Consider the following 20,053-nt stretch of genomic DNA (forward strand, 5'->3'; position numbering starts at 1 on the left):
CATAGGTCAGCTTTGTTTATATAATTATATAAAAATTATTTATTTATTAATACATATATTATGTAAAATAAGTTTGACATTAATAAACAATTTGTCATAATATTGGAAATATTATTTTTAACAACCCCGGTAAGCATTTAGAGTCGTGACACATTTGGTAATGTAGCTCTCAGTGTTGATCTTCGAACGCATTCCAAGTTCAAAGACTTTAGCCAGTATTTGAGAAGCGTGCTCTTGCATGCACACAACCAACTCGGGTAGCTTTTCCAGTGCGGCGATGGCTATTTCAGGATTCGAAGCATCTAAACACCTCATCAAAGCGGCCAAACCTGATACACAATGAAAAATTTAGTACTATTGTCGGATGTATCGTATTCATACATTTGCAAAACTTACCTGTATTGGAGTCTACCGTTGAAGCTATAACGTTTTTGAGCACCGTGAGTGGAGACGGGTCTGAAAAAGGGATCTGCACCGATTGCGCCTGCCGGTCTGATCCCCAATCTGATTTGCCAATCTGCGGTGTTTCGGGCTGTTGTGCAGGAAGCGCTCCAGCGATGTTAAGAATGGATAGCACCGGTTGAGAACTGGTTATAAATTTATATTAATATGCTATTTTCTATAAAAAAAACAATCCTATGGTAAGTATTATATAATACCTTATAATGTTATGATGATCTCGAATGTAGTCATTAGCTGCTGCCGTATCGTAAGCCATGTATCCTTGCAGCAGCACGGAAAATTTATGTATCAACGGTGCTAAGTCTTTTACGTGTCCATGCATTGCTATCACAGCAAAGTAACTGTCTAATGTCGTGTGGAGTCTGCTTCGGTACGGCAACGCGAACAGAGACGGCTGCAGCATCTCCAGGATTCGGAGAGTATGCGAAAAATACGTGAAGTGTCCTCCGTTTTGGAACGGTCCCCATGCTAGATGAGATCGACCCTTCAACAACGTACCTAAAAGGCCGAGTTGTCGGAGTGCAAGTCGAGGATGTTGTCGGCACATCGATTTACAACTCGCTTCGAGACCTGGTTGGATTCTGCAAATGCGGGTATTATTGTAGAGAACCTCTGTTTTGATGAAGATTATTATTACGTACACTATTATATATCGAAACATACCTATTTTTCCAATCTTTCGAATGAGGATTTGCCGCCAACGCCGTGAACATACAGTGAGATATTTTATCTATTATGCTGGTCGATGATTCTAAAATATAACAGTTAAATAAATAACCCATGTATTTTATTAAATGATTTATATGTATGTTACAGTCGAAGTGTATATTCAGTTGTAATATATTCCAACTGGCGTTTTAGGTCATTCATATTCGAATACAATTCAACTAGTACATTATATCTCTACAACCGCAAATACACTTTCAACAATGTGCGCCAGTTTTTTTTGTTTATTTACATATATACCAGGAAGGCCTTACAGGTAAATCCCAATGCGCCTTCCTGGCCAATTACAAATACAAATGCAGCATTTTTATTACAAGTCGTTGAATTGCGAGACACTGAAAAAACTCGCAAATCAACGAGACATCTATGAATTGTACATAAATTTTTATTGTACATCAATCAAATTTCAAATAGTGGTGACATAGTAGGTAGGAAGGATTTTTAGCCAATTTTTTTTTCTGGGAACCGTTTCAACAATGAAATCAGAGAAAATTGGCAAACTCTGATAGGAAACGATCAACCTGGAGTCACAAATCCAGGTCTGACCAACAGAATACTCTGAAATATTCATTTTCATTCAGGGATAGAACCCGGTACCTTCTTGACGGTAAGCAGAAGCTTAACGTCCGAGCTATGCTGCTGGCTAATATAACAGTCCGAGCTATGCTGCAGTTGTAATATAACAGTTGAGTTTTGACATCTCTGATCTTTTACGAATTTTTCAGAATTCAATAATGCGTTAATATTTGCTGGGTATTATGAATAAAGGTAATAAGAATGTGTCCAAAACAAAAATGTGACTTTCCAACTTAATTTACTAATCAAGTGACGATTTCACGAAAACCTAACCTCTCCATCTAACCTGGTACCAACTTATAATTAAATTGTAATTTTAATTATAAGTTGGTAAAAAAAATCCGTTTTTATCGATTTTTTGATTTATGAAATCTACTGGTTATAAAAAAAAAGTTCATTTTTACTCCAAATTTACAATGATTCCCCTCAATGTTATCTATTGACGAAATCGCTTTTTTTTTTACTGCATATTGATGAAGAGGAGTTGTAGAAAGTAATACGAAAACTGTTATTTTAAATTCCTTTCCTAGTCTTTTAAAATATATCGTTATTTGCATGTGATGCAACTGATAAGCTTCGCTTTGCGCTGGGTGTATATTAGCCAGCAGCATAGCTCTCGGTCGTTAAGCTTCTGCTTAGCGTCGAGAGGCGCCGGATTCGATCCTGACCTCGATTGAAAATAATTTTTCTAAGTATATCTGTAGTGCTGCTGGTCAGACCTGGATATTTGTGACTCCAGGTCGATCGTTTCCTATCAGAGTTTGCCAATTTTCTCTGATTTCATTGTTGAAACGGTTCCCGATTAAAAATTGGCTAAAATCCTTCCTACCTACTATGTCACCACTATTTGAGTATGATCAATGTATAATAAAATTTAAGTACAATTCATAGATGTCTCGTTAATTTGCTAGTTTTCAGTGTCTCGTAATTCAGCGACTTGTATACTAAAAAATGCTGTATTGTTTGTAATTGGCCAGTAGCGCGCATTAGGGTTTACCTGTAAGGCCTTTCTGGTATAACATGTAATAAAAAACAAAACAAAACAAAATATGTACATACATAAATAGAACAGTAGTTGGTACCAGGTCAAATGGCATATATTGCAACTAGTCAAAATATATTACAACTGAAAGAGACACTTCAACTGTAACATATGTATTACATATGAATATATTAGCAAAAGTACTCATTCCTGCTTAGGTTCAAATTCCTACATGCTCATGTATAGAAAAATCATTTTATAGTTACTAAATCCACACACGCACACACCTGTATAATCAGTTTCGCTTGAATCGTGCATCATAATACTGGATATTGGAGAGTTTCCTTTAGTCGAGAGGATATTCCAAATTTTGGGCAATCTCATATAAAGCAACACGATGAAAGTTTGAACGGTTGGACTCGACTCGATTGATTTATTCTGCAAGCTGACTAAAGCACTGACGATCGCTTGATCGTCTTGCAGACATTCTAACAGGAGTGGCAGTCTCGATTCAATTTTCAAACATGCTTGGTCTTGATTCTTACACTGCTCAGCTTCTTCGAGTATGTATGATATCAATACGCTCAACTGAAATTTACATACGATATAAAAATTATAATATTATACAACACAACACACATTCATACATACTTGTTCTGAGGTGAGTCGTAATATATTTTCAGGAGTGTGATGTTTAGGAGTGGTTTTATCGCGTCCTTGCCAAATTCTAGGACTTCTAGTTAATGCCCAGATTAGTTCCAGTACGCTTGTTGCAGCCCATTCTCTAAAATTTATGTATAATCATATTTGTATTACGATTATGAATATGACATATTATAGATATTGTTTTACATACTTTTCTGACGCTAGAAGAGCTGTTAGACAACAGTGAAGAGTACGCCAAGAAGCACGGTGAGCTAAAAGAGCGACGAGAAGTTCTTGCCAAGGAGCGCCACCAGCTCTGAACATAAGACGTATCTGAAAAAATAATCAATCAATAAGTATCAATCAAGCTTAAGCATCCATGCATTTATACAGCCATTGTTAATTACTGTACATAAACATAAAACCACTAACCTGAGCTTTAGGATCATCTCCGAGGAGTTCCGGCTGCAGATCGGCCAACCAATCGATGATCAAACCTGATGCCTCTCCGCCGTTCGCCAAACACAATTGGCTGCTTTGCATTTCTGCATTAGGCTCTAGTTTGATTTTGAACTCATTAGTTCCGCTTTGCTGCCTTTCTAATATCGTCACCATCGCATCAATCAGCACCTTTGAATCCTGAGTTTCGATCAAACACCGACCAATGTGTTCCAACATATTTATAGGACACATTTCCAAAGCTAAAATGAACACAAGACTGTAATAAAATGACGTAAAAATACTATAAAATACTTAAATGAATGATTTCATACTCACTTCTGACTAAGAAGTCTTTTTTATTGACTTGATCGCACTGACTATTGACTTCGTCCATTTTTTGAACAACTGACTTGGCCATTTCGCTCTGTCTGAACTTCGAAACCTTCTTCACACCACTGCCCTCAATGAACATCTTTAGGACTGATATTAGAGGACCGGTAGCATTGCCATAGTGTTGCAGCAACGTCTCCGCCACTTTAGTGAGCGGATCATCGAACGGAGACTGCCGACAGTTTAAGAGCAACCTCATCAATGGGCACGAATATCGAACGTGTTTGAGGAAGCCACTTTCGAAATGGGAACACTTGGGGCCTTTCAATATCAAACCAAGATATATGACGATGCACTGTATGAACGGGCATTCTTGTACGACAAACGAATGGTATTTTATTTCAGCGGCTACAATCTGCAATACAGAATAAATTATATTTTATTTTGTTCTAGTTCTTGTGTGCTGTTTTGGATTTAGTGTTTTACTACCTTTTGTAGCGTGGTGAATGCAGTGTTTACATTTCTGGTGAATGCTGAAGATCCCATGAAAGCGGTAGCAAACAAGGGTCCAACTTCTTCGAGTAGGATGTCTTTACTGTTGTCCGGTCGGCGACTGATTAAATTATCCCATTGTTCATTAGGATATGATCCAAATATCGGAAGCTGTTTAAGCGGATCATCTAACATTACAGGCTCTGCAAAAGTAAATATGCTTATACAACCTTATAACAAGTCACATAGCTCAATGGTTAGCGTGTAATGATTTCTACTGAGGGGTCATGGTTTCAATCCCTGGCCCAGTGTTGTTGGGCAGACCTTGGATATATGTGATTCCAGATCGATCATTTCGAATCAGAGTTTGCCAATTTATCTGATTTCATCATCGATAAAGAATGTTTATATACATAGGGCCTTCCTTACAAATTTTTGGACCTAAAACGTGCCATACAGCAGGGGAATTGAGGGGCTCGGAGGGTTGAAACTGGGGGACAAATGGAACCAACCACATTTTTACGACTTTGAACCATTTTCATGGTAACATTTTTGGCGAGTGAAAGCGCAACTATACATTATGTATATATCGATGGATGTCATTGTTGAAATAATATTTGTAAAATAATTGGAATTGCATGTTTTTTATGTACAAAAAAGGGGGTTTATCTGTAATGAAATTTAAAAAAGAATGAAAATTAACACATTTACAAGCCCTTGAAATTAGGATCTAACGACTTGCAAATTCTGTGGTAGTTTCTCAGTTGAAAGACAGATTCACTAAGCACTTGGCGATGTTACTAATTGAGTATGTTAGAGAATTGTATGGGGAGATTTGGTGTGAATTCACTATAGTTTAAAATGCAATAATACTAACCATCAGGATAGACTGGCTCCTGCAGACCCAAAGAATTGAAGAAATGTTGGCCACCTCGTGCTCCACGTCGCCACTGAACTCCGACAAGTTGAGCCATATATCCTCGTTCAACAACTAAACCAGATAGAGTTTCAGTTGGACAAGCGTCAAGTGCACTCAGCAGTGTACTAAAATCAATTATTTTTAAATATAAAACATATTAGATTAACCTAATAATATACATGATTTAATAACTTGAAATTTTCCATTGCAACAAACCTCATAGAATTCACAGGTATTCCGAAGCTTTGAATGAACAAGACAAGTTGCTGAGCGTCCAAATCTTTCAGACCGGCGTGAATCAGAGCCGGCTGATTAGAACGGACCATTTTCAATTTCAACCAATCGGGGAACAAACACGCATCTTCCGACGTTTCAACGACGAAAGCTTTCGGAGCGTTCGGCCCAAACCAAACTGACAAAAACCACTCGAAAATCTCCTCATTCTTATCACCTATAATAAAAACTACATTCTTATAAACCATTACAACGATTATTAATTTTCAAACACAGCAAATTTGTGCATACATTTACTGGGACCATAAGTTAGAAGGATTATGATAGCGTGAACGATTATTATATGCATTGTGCCTTCTTCTCCGGATGGCCATTGCAATAATATTTGATCTTGATTAGCACACCAATCGTAAGACTCTCGACGAGGTTCACGTACCTAAACAAAATTTACATATTTAAAATTCCACTATGAAAGTGTTGAAATTTATGTAATAATATTAAATACCCTTAGCATGTATTGATGAAATATTGAAGTCAACGCGTACAACGTCTGATGAGGATTCATATCATCCAATTCATCTTGAACGTCTTTCGAATCGTTAGATAGTATCGTAGGCGGTATAATGGCAGCCATTATACTCATTCGTTCGACGATAAGTTGGCCGAGATCCTTTAAAATTGCAATTAATCAGAAAATAGCATGTACAAGTGATTAATTTGTTCAGTAAAATAACTAACCAATACGATATCTTGCAATTGTAATGTAGTGGGACAATTCAACTGTGCATGATCGGCTAGAAAATTAATGTAACATGTGACATATGTTGGTTCAGTTTCGACTAAACAACCGCTACGAAGAGCAGTGACAACTTCATCCCGTATAAGAACCCAGTGACGGCTGCTAGGAATAATCGAAAGCCATTCCCTAAAATATAACGAAACAATTAAAGCGTGTCTAGTACATATTTCAATTAAAATAACGTATATGTGACTTGATTCATACTCTGGTGTAACGTTAGCGTTCCATTCAGCTTCTGTAGGTTCTTCTGATGTGAGTGGACTAAAAACCAACTTCAGTCCCTAAACAATAATACAAACGATCAATAATATTTTGCTAAAATGAACCAACGAGCATCTATTTAAATATACATATATTGTGTTTACTCTATTTGCTTGATGTCGTATCGGAGGATGAGTATGCGTGAGACGTTGCGTGAAGAATGTCATTACGCTGTGTATTGTGGTCTCATCGTCAACCAATTGACGCAGATGACGGATCACCTCGTGAGTCTTGCCACCAAGGCCTGAACTGCCTCCAACGACGAGGAACTCGCATAAGCATTGTATCGGCAATACGCTGAAAATCAAAATTTAGCAACAGTCAATTAACAATATGAATAACTACAAAATGTACTTGGCTCCATTCTGATCAAATTTCATGAATGGTTGAAACCTTAACATTCAAAAAAATGTTCTACATTTGAAAACTTGCCATTCAAAGATAATATTTATTTTTTAGCTTTTCTCCCATTAGTTATACACAACTTAACCGTTTGCCCGCGGCTGTCTTCCATAGAATTTCTGAACTTTGCACGGGATTTTGAGGCTTATATGCGCCTATTTCAACTGTTTAAAGGTTCAAAATTGGTTGAATATATTACCGAGTTGAATGCCATCTATTCAATTCGCTTAAAATGAATATATACCAGCCAAAAATTAATTTTTTGTGGTACCATACTGAAACCTCGTCTATGTGACGTCACGTCTTCATACAATTATGAAGAATGATTATTTGACAATTAATCCAAAACTACGAGATATATTATGTATTTTATTGTTTAAAATAATACTTTATGTGTTAATTAACATATCTGGTTACTTGAGTAAATATTAAAATCTGTATTTAAGGTAGAAAACTCGATTACCAAATTCGCGAAAAAGGTGCCGCGTACAGGGCTTGTTCGCTATATTTATTGCCGCGGGCAAAGGGTTAATAAAAATGGAGTAGACAGGGAAGTAAATTTTTCTCTAAACATGTAGTAATGAATATAGTTTGTATACCTAAGTGAATGTTCAGAATTGTGCAACAAATCTTGCAACCATGGCATAGCACGCTGCGTTCCCTGACGTGCGATGATATCCAACAAAAGTGCCGGTTGACGACAAAGCAGATGCCCCAGCCTAAGATTCTTATTAAGGACTTGAAGACCTTCCAAGATTGAAGGTGGCGGCCGTCTCGCAACACCTTCAGGATTCATCAACATAACCTAAAAATATATATAAAGCCTCAGTCGACAAATTTAAGCAATATTACTCAATAACAATGTAAAACTATAATCCATTAATACCAGAGATAATAAACTACTAGTGTGTTCGGTGATTGGAACTTTGGTACTGGCCGCTGCGAGATGTCCTTCGAATTGTAAAATCTGTGATTTTTCTCCTTCAGGTTCAATCACACATTCTACACACGTCCACTTGCTGAAATGATAATCGTAATGTAATTAATTCAAGTTAATAAGTTATTTTACGTTTTACAATAACTTAATAAGTTATTGTAAAACTGTACTTACTTTGTGATGCACATTTCGATGAGAGCTTTCAACGTAGGAAATTTAGTAAACGCTTGACGCGAAAATGTGTGTGGATTGTGCGCCGCTATCATCACGAGGATCATCCAAGCTTTCCAATACAAAGACGAGATGGCCAACGACGGAGCGATGTATCTTAAAATATTCAATGTGATATTTCATTAATCAGAAACATTAATATTTGTATTCTTTTTTTTTATTTGACATACCCTTGAGGCAGTGCAATGTTTTCTGGATGATGATATTGACACAGTTGAAATATGTAGTCTGCGACTTCTATTTTATCAATGGGTAGAGGAGTATCATCGACAGAAAGGGCACTGGCCCTTCGCACCAATTGCTCACACAACTCAACGGCTTCCCCAGGACTTACAGGCAGTTCCTTAATTTGTTAGAAAAACAGTCGGTAAATAATTTGATTAACAAGTAAGGCAGGCCTGTTCTTTAACCGTTTGCCCGCGGCCGTCTTCTATGGAAGCTTTGGGCGACAAGTCTGTAGCGCGGCTGTCTTCCATAGAATTTCTGAACTTTGCACGGGATTTTGAGCCTTATATGCGCCTATTTCAACTGTTTTAAGGTTCAAAATTGGTTAAATATACTACTGAGAGTGGAATGCCATCTATTCAATTCGCTTAAAATGAATATATACCAGTCAAAATTAGTTTTTTGTGGAACCATACTGAAACCTCGTTTAAGTGACGTCACGTCTGTTGAACAATGGCGACGATACGTCTCAATTGTATGAAGAATGATTATTTGACAATTAAGCCAAAACTACGAGATATATTATGTATTTTATTGTTTAAAATAATACTTTATGTGTTAATTAACATATCTGGTTACTTGAGTAAATATTAAAATCTGTATTTAAGGTCGAAAACTCGATTGCTAAATTCGCGAAAAGGGCTTGGTACAGGTACTTGGAAACTTGGTACTTGGTACAGGTACTTGGAAAAGGGTACAGGGCTTATTCGCTATATTTATTGCCGCGGGCAAAGGGTTAAAACTGTCAGTTTCGAAAACATGAAACAAACTTCGAGCTGCCAATGACAGATCAGTTTGTGTTTCAGCAATTATATAAATATAAGGTTCCCACTTATTCATCAGAATGTCGATGAAATATGCATAACATATTCCAGCTGATGGTTTGAGTTCATGTTTTTATCTAGAATCAGGCCTGGAATTGTATCATATATTAACCAGCAACATAGCTGAGTAATTAGCGTGTAATGCTTTCAACTGAGTGGTCATGAGTTCAATCCCTGGTCTGGTGTTTTTGGCCAGACCTTGGATATATGTGACTCCAAGTCGATCGTTTCCCTTCAGAGTTTGCCAATTTGTCTGATTTCATTGTAACAGTTCCAACCATTTGGCAAACCTTTTCGATATTTCGCAAATTCGAATTAAGCATCTCGAATTTGATAATATTATAAACACTGTAAAATGTATGTATATCTCGAAATATTAGCACTATCGGATTTGTCCATATACGTTTCTATGATACCGAATAAACATTATTTATCGATGTTTGTAATTTGACAAGAAAACGCATAGGGGTTTACCTGTTAGACAAAATAAAAAATAAAAATAAATATGAACTATCAACTATTTACCTTCGCCAGTCCAATACAAAGTATTCCAATGAGCGTATTCTGAAGCAAAGGCACTTCACAACTAGTTCGGTACGCTAAAGTCCTTTCTGATTCCTGTGGCCAATTGTCCAATTTACAATATGTATCAATTGGTTCCAAAAATATAATCTAAACAAACAAAACGCACATATGTACAATTAAAATACATTTTTTAACATAGCTTCTACTCAGATCATCCATATAAGTACCTTACGAAGAGCCAAATCATACTCTTGAGGCTGAGGCCTATATAGAGAAAGTGCACTTTCATGTAGCCACCAAACTCCATCACATTGAATCGAAGAAATCTACAATAAAACATTTTTACATACATACATGATAACAAACAACGTTGAAAAATAATTATATAATTTGAAAATGATTATAACCTGCATGCGATAGTCAGGATGATGCTTCGCATGAGTGGCCGTCAACATTACACACAACGATAACAAATCGGCAATGGCGTGGAACATTCTTTCGCGGCTTTCAGCCGGAGGATCTTTGTTAGGGGATGTTACGAGGGCACGGCAAAGAGAAAGTAGTGACTGAGTGCCTTCAGCTCGACCAGCACGTACGGCTTCTCTAATCAAAGCTCGCAACGGTCTTAAGTATTCCTCAGTTCTCATTAGTAATTCCTAAAAAGAAAACAATATACGTACATTCATTGTGTTAAGCGACTGAAATGGTGTACTAATTTTATATTATATACACCGTTTACCTGAAATGTTTCAGCCATGGCTTGTGGAACGGCTTGCGGTTGAGCTTGGATCAACGATGCAAGTGCGGCCATACTATTGGGATTACGTACGCTTGATAGTTCGTTGAATATAGTATGAGTTACAACACTGTGAAGAGTAGCTGGACATACTGATACCATTTCCCTACAAATGAAATATTGTTAATTATGCTTGAGTGTAAGCAGTTAAAGTGTCTAGTATAGATTAGATTAAGGAATAGAAGTAGTGAGAATTGTTTTGAAATTTTGTAAGTCAATCTCTTTGGGTATTTTAAAAGGGAATAGACAATTGGGAAGGCTTAAAATCCCAAAGACTCATATTCCAGTAAATTTGAGACAGGAAAAGATAAGTGGAGGTGTTAGGAAGTTATAGCGTACAAAACAAATTTGCATTCAATGTATACCGAAGGCAACTGAGATAGGCGTTGACTAATGGCTTAGTCTTAAGTCTCATTTTAACAAGTTGAGCGAGCACTTCTTGATCCCGTTGCGACGTTCCCGAAATGTTCGTAGCTAAATAAGCAAGGAGTTCTTGAGCCGGACGCCATAGTTTACCCGAATGTAACCATAGTTCCAATCGACAAGCAGCTATAATACGAATCTGAAAAACACAATCGTATCAACAAATCCAGTATGTACGTATATATACTAGCATATTTAAAATATAAAATACTTCTGCTGAGCCAGATGTTGCGGCGAGTAATTTCAAGAATCCTTTACCGATGGAGTCGGTAGCCGTTCTCCTAGCACACTGTTCTTTGATTGCGTCGAGAACCATCGTCTCTACAGTTTCGTAACTACCGCTGTATCTAAAATGGTTTAAAATTAATAACGCCGTTGTAATTGTATTGAAGTGCTGAATAGAAAATGGGTACGATTTAACTGTGCATTGAGAAAAATACTTTGTATCTTAAAAAAAACGTTTGTGCATTAAAAATTTGCATTATTTTCGGTGCATTAAACAATCTCATATTGTGCATCGAATAAAATATTTTGGCATTATAAAGTGACCATTAAAAAATATGAAACGATCATTTGAAAAAATAGATTTTAGCATTAGAATAGATACAAAAAGTGGCAACGTTGAAGTCTTCCGCTATTGACAATTGTCAACCGTCAAAGGTGTTTACTTTAGTTTCTCACTAGTGAAATGTAATCTTAAATAAATAAAACCAACCCTAACTTAACCTAACCTAACCAAACCATAAATAAATAAAGCCTAACCAAACGTTGGTACGTATTTTGGTATTTGCGACGTTGCCGATACAGTTCATCTGTCATTTTAATGCACATTTCATCCACTTTTTAAGTAAAAATATCATTTAGAAATGCACACAATTTTTTTGTAATGTACAGAAACTTTTTTTAATGTACAAATTTTTATTTAAATACACATTTATATAAAATGGACGTTTTAATTATTCCTATAGAAAATAATAATACCTTGGATATGTCGAGTATTCCAAACCTGTAGATTCACTGTCTTCTTCGTTGGCTCCTAACAAAGGTGATCCTGATGGTGATAAAGTACCTGTAACATTTTAAATTGTCAATAAAACTTACATGTATTGTTTGATCAATGTATGTATGTATATAAAAATTAAATATATAAACGATTAAACAAATAAAAACCTAGCGTGTTGTTGTCATTGGGCATTAAGTGGCCCGGAGGAGCAGTCGTGAGGAAAGCAGTTGCAATATTATCAACGAAACATTTACACCAAGAACAATCAACCCACCATCGTTCATTGAGAGCATCTTCTATGTATACCTGAAAACAATTAACAAAATCGATAACAAAAGGAGCCATTTTAATTCTGCTAAATATTGATACAAATATAAAATTACTTTGATAAAAAAATTAGGCCAATTCTTCTCTTCCTTGTATCCAGTATAAAATAAATTACACGCGAGTACAAACACAAGAGGATTTCCCTTGCTTTTGAATGCAGTGCCCTGTTCACGTTTCAATACACCGCACAGTGCCTGCATTACCTGTTCATTACAAAATAACGACGGTTTTAATTTGGCCAAATATATTAAACTGTAACATAGAATCGAATCCGGCTTCCATCTTTGAGTTTTCATTAAGCGAATACCACCAATTATGAGATTATTCTAAAAAGCAGAGCAGAAAACAAATTCAAATTCAATTCGATAGTAATAATATAAAAGATGAACACAAATTATTACCAATTTTTCTGTATTGTGAGTATCATGAGCGGCCAAAACTAATGGAATTAGTTCGACTGGATCGATATCTAGTGGAATACTGGATTCTCCAGGTGATCCGCCAAAAGATGCTAACTTGGGTTTTTTAGTAGGAGGTACTACTGATGTCGAAGGACTGTCCCTCTTTCTTTCACTAGAAGCTAAGTATGAAATTTCAATATAGAAAATATAATATGATCATTTATAAAAATTATAACATGACCAGTTGAGAAAATTCTTTACGTGGAGTAGGCTTGCCATGCATCGTCCTCTTGACATCTTCACGATTTAGCACCGCGGAACTTTTGGAACCCAATGCATACAGATCTGTCGGATATTGTGTTATCTTTCCCTTCGCACCTCGTCCTAACTGCGACGATTTTCTTTCCATTTTGTCTCGGATGAATTTCAAAAAATGATTATCTAAAATATAAATTATAGAAATGTTTGACAGTGTCCAACGTAAATAAATACAATATGACATTTCAGACATAACCTCACCATTAAAAATAGGTTAAGTTTGACAGTTGCCGGCAATAAAGCTATTATAAAAAACAAATTGTATTAATTACACAATTATAACGTTGATTCATTTATAAATATTTGCAATATACCATTTTATACGAAAAATAAAAAGACAAATCTTTAAGCGACTCCGACATACAAAACACAATTTGACAATACGCAAACAGATAAAAACCAATAGAAATTCGACCATAATCCATTAAATTAATTTGCTTTTATTAATTTCCCTTCTTTGAAATCAGACGAAACCAGTTGTCAATTAAATGATAAACTGAACTTAATTTGAAAATAACTGAAATGGGAGATTACATTGTCTTTTGGAATATTGCCATTCTCTACATAAAATTTAAACTTCGAAACTTTTAATTTTTTCAATATTATTTAGTACTCAGCTTCAATAATTATTTTGATTGATGTTTATGATGAAGACGTGCCCAATAGCTCAATTAAAATTAATATAATGTAATTATTTATATAGGTCGTATTTTATTATGATTAAATGTAGTAACAACTAGAGTAGCGTTATCTATATATATAAAAATGAATGTCTCTGTGTGTGTGTGTCTCGAATAGGCTGCTAAACCACTGAACCGATTACAATGAAATCAGGATTTGTTGTGTGCATGTCCGGGAAGATTACTATGAAAAAAAAACGGGAACGGAATAGGGGAAAACGGGAATGAGTGTCATTGCAATACAATAATTTCAAATGTGTTCACTACCTGCGTTTTTCCAACAAATGGGAACGAGAACGAGAACGGGAACGGGAATTGCATGCGTTATTATGGCATTGCAACGCATGCCGGGGTAAATAATTAAAAAATTATAATTCGTGGTTATTTTATTAGAAAATGTCGATGCAACATGAAAAAATAATTTTTACTGTTATACCATTTATGTATACGAAATGATATACACAGGTAGTCGGCTTTGAATAAAAGAATTTAAAGTTAGGACGTTTACCTATATTTGAAAATTCTTTTATTATATAAAAAATAAAAACCAAAATTAATTTGATATTTTTCCATGATAGTTAAACATTTATATTATGGATTCTGCCCATATATGCAGTAAATATCAAATATACTGCAAGCTCCCTATATGTATGTATAATATATTCAAGTCATATATATATATATATAGTACTCATATTTTTTATTGAGCGCTTTTTATCTATCTCGAGTGAGTATATATATATATATTTTACTAGATTTTTCTATGTTTTTTCTTATCTTATCCAACATTTATTTATAAACAGATTGTCAACGCTTGTATAATTCAATCATAATTTACTATTTCAGTATACATTCAGCTTTCAGCATCATATGTTTATGTAAATATATACATTTTCTATTCTACGTATTACGTTTGAAAATTTGTGTTTACATATTATTGACATTTGAATGCAGATATTGTACTTGTACATACATAGTTATGAAGAATTGTGTAACTCATTTGAACATTTATTATACATTTTAATCGAAAAGCTTTTACAATCCACACTTCATACATATATTTCAATTTAAATTGATGCACCTACACATATACTTTTGAATCACTACACTTTCTATATGATTAAGTACAGGACATCCGCCGAGCGCAATAAGTGATAATTGTAACGTTAGTAGGAAGACTGCAATTGTAACACGAGCTACACTTTCGGTCGGCAGCAACATTTTGTTCTATACAACATTATAAAAAAGGTTTTTATCAATTAAAAAACACATGGATTTTTCAACTATGCCTTCTAGTCCTATGGAAAGCTGGTGGCCATACATAATTTCATTAATTGTTGGACTTGTGACTTGTATTAGGTAAGTAATTAATTTTGTATTCATTTAAATACAGTTATATGTACACATATGTATATCAATTGTTTGCATTAAATAAATTGTAACAGGGGTTATTTGGGAGGCACATCATGTCCTACATCGACTCGAATAGATGGAAAAATAGTAATCGTAACCGGAGCATCTTCAGGAGTCGGTTTAGAAACTTGTAGAGAACTTGCAGAACGAGGTATGTCAAGATTGATATTTTCTCATTTTATTTTATGTATTCAATTTAATTATGTAATTTCGTAGGTGGGCAAATTATAATGTGTTGTCGTTCAATACAAAGGGGGATAGAGGCAATGAATTCCATCAAAAGCAGATTACCTAATGCAAATTTGAAGTTGAAAAAGTTAGATCTAACATCATTGAAGTCTATAAGAGAATTCGTCGAATGTTTCGGTAATTATCAAAGTAAATTTCAACACAACTTAAGGTTGATTTATTCATTAAACACCGATACATTTCAGGTGATAACAGATTGGATATTCTCATCAATAATGCCGGTTTAATATTTCATCCTTATGCGAAAACCGAAGATGGTTTTGAATTGCACATGGCTACTAATTATATAGGCATGTAAATACCCATCATTTTAATAGTATAGTTAAAGTGAATACACTGGTAATTTTATTTCATTTAAATAGGTCACTTTTTGTTGACACATTTGCTGCTGAAGAACTTGCAACGCTCCAAACAAGGGAGAATAATCAGCGTATGCGCCGGATCATACGAACCTGCAAATATGCCATTAACTTGCGAGGCCGATAAAAAGAATTTTGTTCCCAAAGAGTGGTTTGGACAAAGCAAACTCGGTTTGATTCTGATGACTAAACATTTAGCGAGATTATTAAGAGGTTAGTCGAATGTATTCATATATATCAAAGCTTCTTTCAAATTGGATGATATTTTAATTAATTCCGAGCCTGAGTACTTTTCCTCGTGTAATTAATGTGTGCATATTAGGTACGAATATAACAATCAACGCGTTGAATCCGGGAATGGTGCGAGGCACTCGGCATTTGAGGCATTCAATTTTAATGAGAAATTGGACTGTCCGCATATCAATAGCTCCTTGGTTTTGGCTTTTCATGAAATCGCCTAAACAAGGCGCGCAGACGTCAATATATTTAGCAACGGATCCGAGTGTAGCAACCAAGAGTGGAGAATTTTTCAGGTAAGCACAAATTGCATACCTTAATAAAACAGAAACACGTATTATAAATTTTACAATATATTAAAATCTTAAGAATGTATTTTGAAATGATTTATAGTGATTGTACTGAAGAAACGACCATCAGCAAGAGTGACGATCCAGAAATTGCTAGAGTATTGTATGACAGGACATGTTCAATTTTAAATGAAGCTCCTTATAAAAAGACATAAATCAGAGTAATATCAATTCGAAAGTCAAATTATTTATATATTTCTTGCCATAAGATTATTTATTTATTTGTGAGTCAATAATTTTAATCAAAATAGCAATTAAATCTTATTTTTAAATGTATGTATATATGTACAGTGAAACCCCGTTTTTACCTTTTTGAAGGAACTGATAAAAAAACGTAATTAGAGGGAAACATAGATGTACTAAAATAAAGCGGGATTGTAAAAATTGAACGCTAATAGCAGGAAAATGTGAATTAAGAGCACATAAAAACGGGGTTTCACTCTATGTTATAAAAATTGTACAGAATGTATTTGAATTAAGAAATAAAACGTAATGTAGGTCTAATTATTTTTTATTAAATATAATATAAGTAGGTAATGTTACGAAAAATTTATAAGAAATAAAGAACACGAAATGAAATAAGTACAATACAAAATAAAATAAGACGTAAAGATAAAATGTCAATATTTACACTCAAAGAATAATGTTTACACACCCAATTCTGCTTTCACACGATTTGGATATAAAACGATCCAAAAAATAAATACTCTTCTTATGATTATTTTGATCTAGCATGGTATGACTTAACAATTATTAAAGGTCTTTAAATAGGGAGACATTTCCTCACAAAGGATCACAGTGTCCGACAAGCTGTACAGTTCTAGCATGATAGCAACGATTTGATGCTCCATTATAAGAAATTATTTGAACTTATGGCATTGTAACAGCATTTGATTTTAGAAACAATTATTTCAATTTCACATTTTTTTAAACCGTAGAATCGAATCAAAGGGCAATTTTCCCTCGAATGTATCCACCGTATAAAAACAGAATTAGGTGTATATAAAAAATATACATTTCCGCAAAAAAATTGTTAGAAAGAGATTGCGGTTGTTCTGTGAAGTCATGCCGTTTACTATTAAATATAATAATATTGTATCACATAAACTTTGAACGATCGACAAAAACGCTCTCATCAAAAAATAAAAGAATACAAACGTTACTCTGGTTTTTATATCAAATTATTCATTTAACGATATCGTCAACGATTATCCGTTAATTAAATATTATACATATACATTGCAACAATTTACAACAGTATTCTTTCATAATATTCAATAAAATATAGCAATTGTAAACGGGACTAAAATCAGCACATTATGCGTTCACTGTGATTCCATTAATTTTCAGTTTTTTTACACGCCGCGTCGGACCTTCACCGTCGGAGCTGTCTGTATCACCATGCGAACTACCTTCAGATTTTATTCCACCCATTAAAACATCATTGGCGTCTACCATATAATTTCCTGTCGCTTTTACTTTTTCTAGCTGCTTAACTGAAAAAATAAACATCAAAACAATTAAAAAAACATATTAACAATATTAAATAAAATTTTACATATAATATCGTACTAACTTTGCTGTTCCAAAATTGTATTTTGCCGTTTGAGATCATCTATGTCTTGTTGGTGTGAGCTGTTTTTATGCCTCATGAATTGAATATAGTCCGCCGCCTTCTTGAGGATCTGCGCTCTGCTCGCCTGTTGGACCAATAAGGCGAAACATCATCAACATAAACCATAACATTCTTCACGTGAAACCACATTGTTTTCGAAACAAACATGCAAGTTTATCGGAATAGTATTAATACCACTTTTTCTCCATGCAAGGCAGGTACCGAGTCGCGTAGTGATGTGAAGCTGTCTTTTATGTGATCTCTCCGCTTCCTTTCTAGTGCATTGTGATGAGCTCGTTTTTCAGCCTAAACGTAATGAGAAAGGAATCGATTAATTTGAAGGCAGAACAAACTAAATAGCAGTGGACGAGTAAGAAAGAGCGATACATTATGATAGTGCACCTGTGAGTAATAGCCACCTGCTAAATTGGAGGACTGTCTACTGTGAGATCTAGAATCTGAATCGTCTCCTTCCTGAAACAGAACGATCGTTCTCGTTAGAAATTTCAATTAGAATGACATACAATGAAGAATAACCTAACAACTTTATTAATAAATTTAAGTTTGTTTTCCTATTTGAAATTAAAAACAAAGATTGACCACACCATTGTCACAAATCATGAATACACTATTGTCAATAACATTGATAAATTATTGTCACAAAGAAAATTAGTATTAGTGAAATTTTATATGGCGAAACTTTCATACATACAAATTGAAACAATTGCAGTCGGTCGTGTACGCGATTGTATACCTTATGTTGGTAATATTTAAGAGTTAAATTCCCTACACTTGACGTAATAAACATCTGGTATGCAAACTTAGCACTTATGCGTCATTATCATAAAGGTCAAAATCGCATATTGAGAGACACAACCCACGTGAACTATCCTAGCAGAAAGTTCACAAGAATCAATTGACAAAGTAAGATCGACAGGTTGACCAACTGTACCGAGTCGCAACAAAACATTTGACAGTTGCGAATTTTGACAGTAAACAAACAACGCGAACAATGTCAAGTGTCACGTGCTGGTGACGGGGAAGGGGCGGCGAAGAGTAGTCGAATGGGGAGAAATGGGAGATGGTAAATGGGAATTCGAAAAGTGATGAATGGAAAATGACAGCTGGGTTATGAGAGAGGTGAAGAGGGAGAGATACTGACGTCACTCTCGATGTCGATGTCTCTGTCGTCGTCACTCATGGTGTTCGGGTCGTGGAGGGTGTGGCCCCCAATGATGAAATCGCTGGGGTTTCCGCTGTCGAGAAGAGAGAAACGCTGATGGGCGCGACGCGTGACGCGTGACGCGTGACAGCGAGTGGTGATTTCGCAAACGACCACTCGTCGCTCACTGCTCGTTGGCCTCGAACGTCCAAAGCTGAACGCTTCCTACTCCAGCTTCGTTGACAACGTAACGCATGCTTTCACGCCCATGTCCGACACTCGTAGCGAACAATGCTTTTTTTATTTCCCGATTAATTTCAGCTTACAACTTGAAATATAATTCATAATAAATTGTAAAAAATATATATTTTTTTTTATTTTTATTTTACATATATACCAGGAAGGCCTTACAGGAAAATCCCAATATAAATATAAATTATCCTTTAACAAACATTTTATTTCCACTATATTTTACAGAGTTTATCATAACCAGTCTATGTATTTATTCAATAGCATACATGGGCGCCCGCAGGGGGGGGGGCAAAGGGGGGCACTTCCCCCCCCCTGGATTGATTGAAAATAGTCAAATAATGTTACTTTTATCACTTCGAGTTAGCATAAAAAAAGTTTGGAGAGACAGAACGCGTTGGCCAGCCAATTTGGTAGCCAAGATTTCATCGACTTGTTACCTTTTACAAAATTTTATCCG

General features: G+C 35.1%; 3 protein-coding genes across 11 annotated transcripts; 1 reads left to right on the forward strand and 2 right to left on the reverse strand.

Annotated features, from left to right (window-relative positions):
* Window positions 1-48: 48 nt before the first annotated feature.
* Window positions 49-13,680, reverse strand: IntS1 (integrator complex subunit 1). 2 transcript variants are annotated; one of them, XM_077444029.1, is made up of 34 exons: window positions 13,594-13,680; window positions 13,481-13,521; window positions 13,223-13,402; window positions 12,962-13,140; window positions 12,617-12,886; window positions 12,401-12,539; window positions 12,212-12,299; window positions 11,442-11,577; window positions 11,173-11,369; window positions 10,751-10,913; window positions 10,419-10,667; window positions 10,239-10,337; window positions 10,012-10,158; window positions 8,608-8,780; window positions 8,381-8,533; window positions 8,156-8,288; window positions 7,869-8,074; window positions 6,972-7,164; window positions 6,811-6,887; window positions 6,546-6,732; window positions 6,313-6,477; window positions 6,099-6,243; window positions 5,790-6,024; window positions 5,532-5,698; window positions 4,652-4,857; window positions 4,169-4,577; window positions 3,824-4,092; window positions 3,603-3,724; window positions 3,398-3,530; window positions 3,034-3,334; window positions 1,126-1,213; window positions 660-1,043; window positions 397-587; window positions 49-329 (listed from the first exon to the last, which is right to left on the reverse strand). In XM_077444029.1, the coding sequence occupies exons 3-34, from the start codon at window positions 13,368-13,370 to the stop codon at window positions 118-120; spliced, it is 5,964 nt and encodes a 1,987-aa protein (XP_077300155.1). In that variant the 5' UTR covers window positions 13,371-13,402; window positions 13,481-13,521; window positions 13,594-13,680; the 3' UTR covers window positions 49-117. The 2 variants fall into 2 exon arrangements, with proteins under 2 accessions (XP_077300155.1, XP_077300156.1); XM_077444030.1 differs by having other exon boundaries at window positions 12,617-12,763; window positions 13,594-13,661.
* An 881-nt stretch (window positions 13,681-14,561) lies between these two features.
* Window positions 14,562-17,704, forward strand: LOC143921015 (retinol dehydrogenase 12-like). Of its 7 annotated transcripts, none has more exons than XM_077444106.1 (8): window positions 14,562-14,686; window positions 15,130-15,318; window positions 15,405-15,523; window positions 15,589-15,738; window positions 15,807-15,911; window positions 15,984-16,193; window positions 16,303-16,513; window positions 16,611-17,704. In XM_077444106.1, the coding sequence occupies exons 2-8, from the start codon at window positions 15,230-15,232 to the stop codon at window positions 16,720-16,722; spliced, it is 996 nt and encodes a 331-aa protein (XP_077300232.1). In that variant the 5' UTR covers window positions 14,562-14,686; window positions 15,130-15,229; the 3' UTR covers window positions 16,723-17,704. The 7 variants fall into 7 exon arrangements, with proteins under 7 accessions (XP_077300232.1, XP_077300233.1, XP_077300234.1 ...); XM_077444107.1 differs by having other exon boundaries at window positions 14,566-14,607; window positions 15,090-15,318; XM_077444108.1 differs by having other exon boundaries at window positions 14,619-14,686; window positions 15,090-15,318.
* Window positions 16,918-19,598, reverse strand: Max (MYC associated factor X). 2 transcript variants are annotated; one of them, XM_077444132.1, is made up of 5 exons: window positions 19,345-19,598; window positions 18,570-18,656; window positions 18,378-18,488; window positions 18,144-18,267; window positions 16,918-18,063 (listed from the first exon to the last, which is right to left on the reverse strand). In XM_077444132.1, the coding sequence occupies exons 1-5, from the start codon at window positions 19,381-19,383 to the stop codon at window positions 17,885-17,887; spliced, it is 540 nt and encodes a 179-aa protein (XP_077300258.1). In that variant the 5' UTR covers window positions 19,384-19,598; the 3' UTR covers window positions 16,918-17,884. The 2 variants fall into 2 exon arrangements, with proteins under 2 accessions (XP_077300258.1, XP_077300259.1); XM_077444133.1 differs by having other exon boundaries at window positions 18,585-18,656; window positions 19,345-19,582.
* Between the last annotated feature and the right edge of the window lie 455 nt (window positions 19,599-20,053).

Source organism: Arctopsyche grandis, chromosome 13 (assembly GCF_051622035.1).
Source record: "Arctopsyche grandis isolate Sample6627 chromosome 13, ASM5162203v2, whole genome shotgun sequence".
Classification (NCBI taxonomy): domain Eukaryota; kingdom Metazoa; phylum Arthropoda; class Insecta; order Trichoptera; family Hydropsychidae; genus Arctopsyche; species Arctopsyche grandis.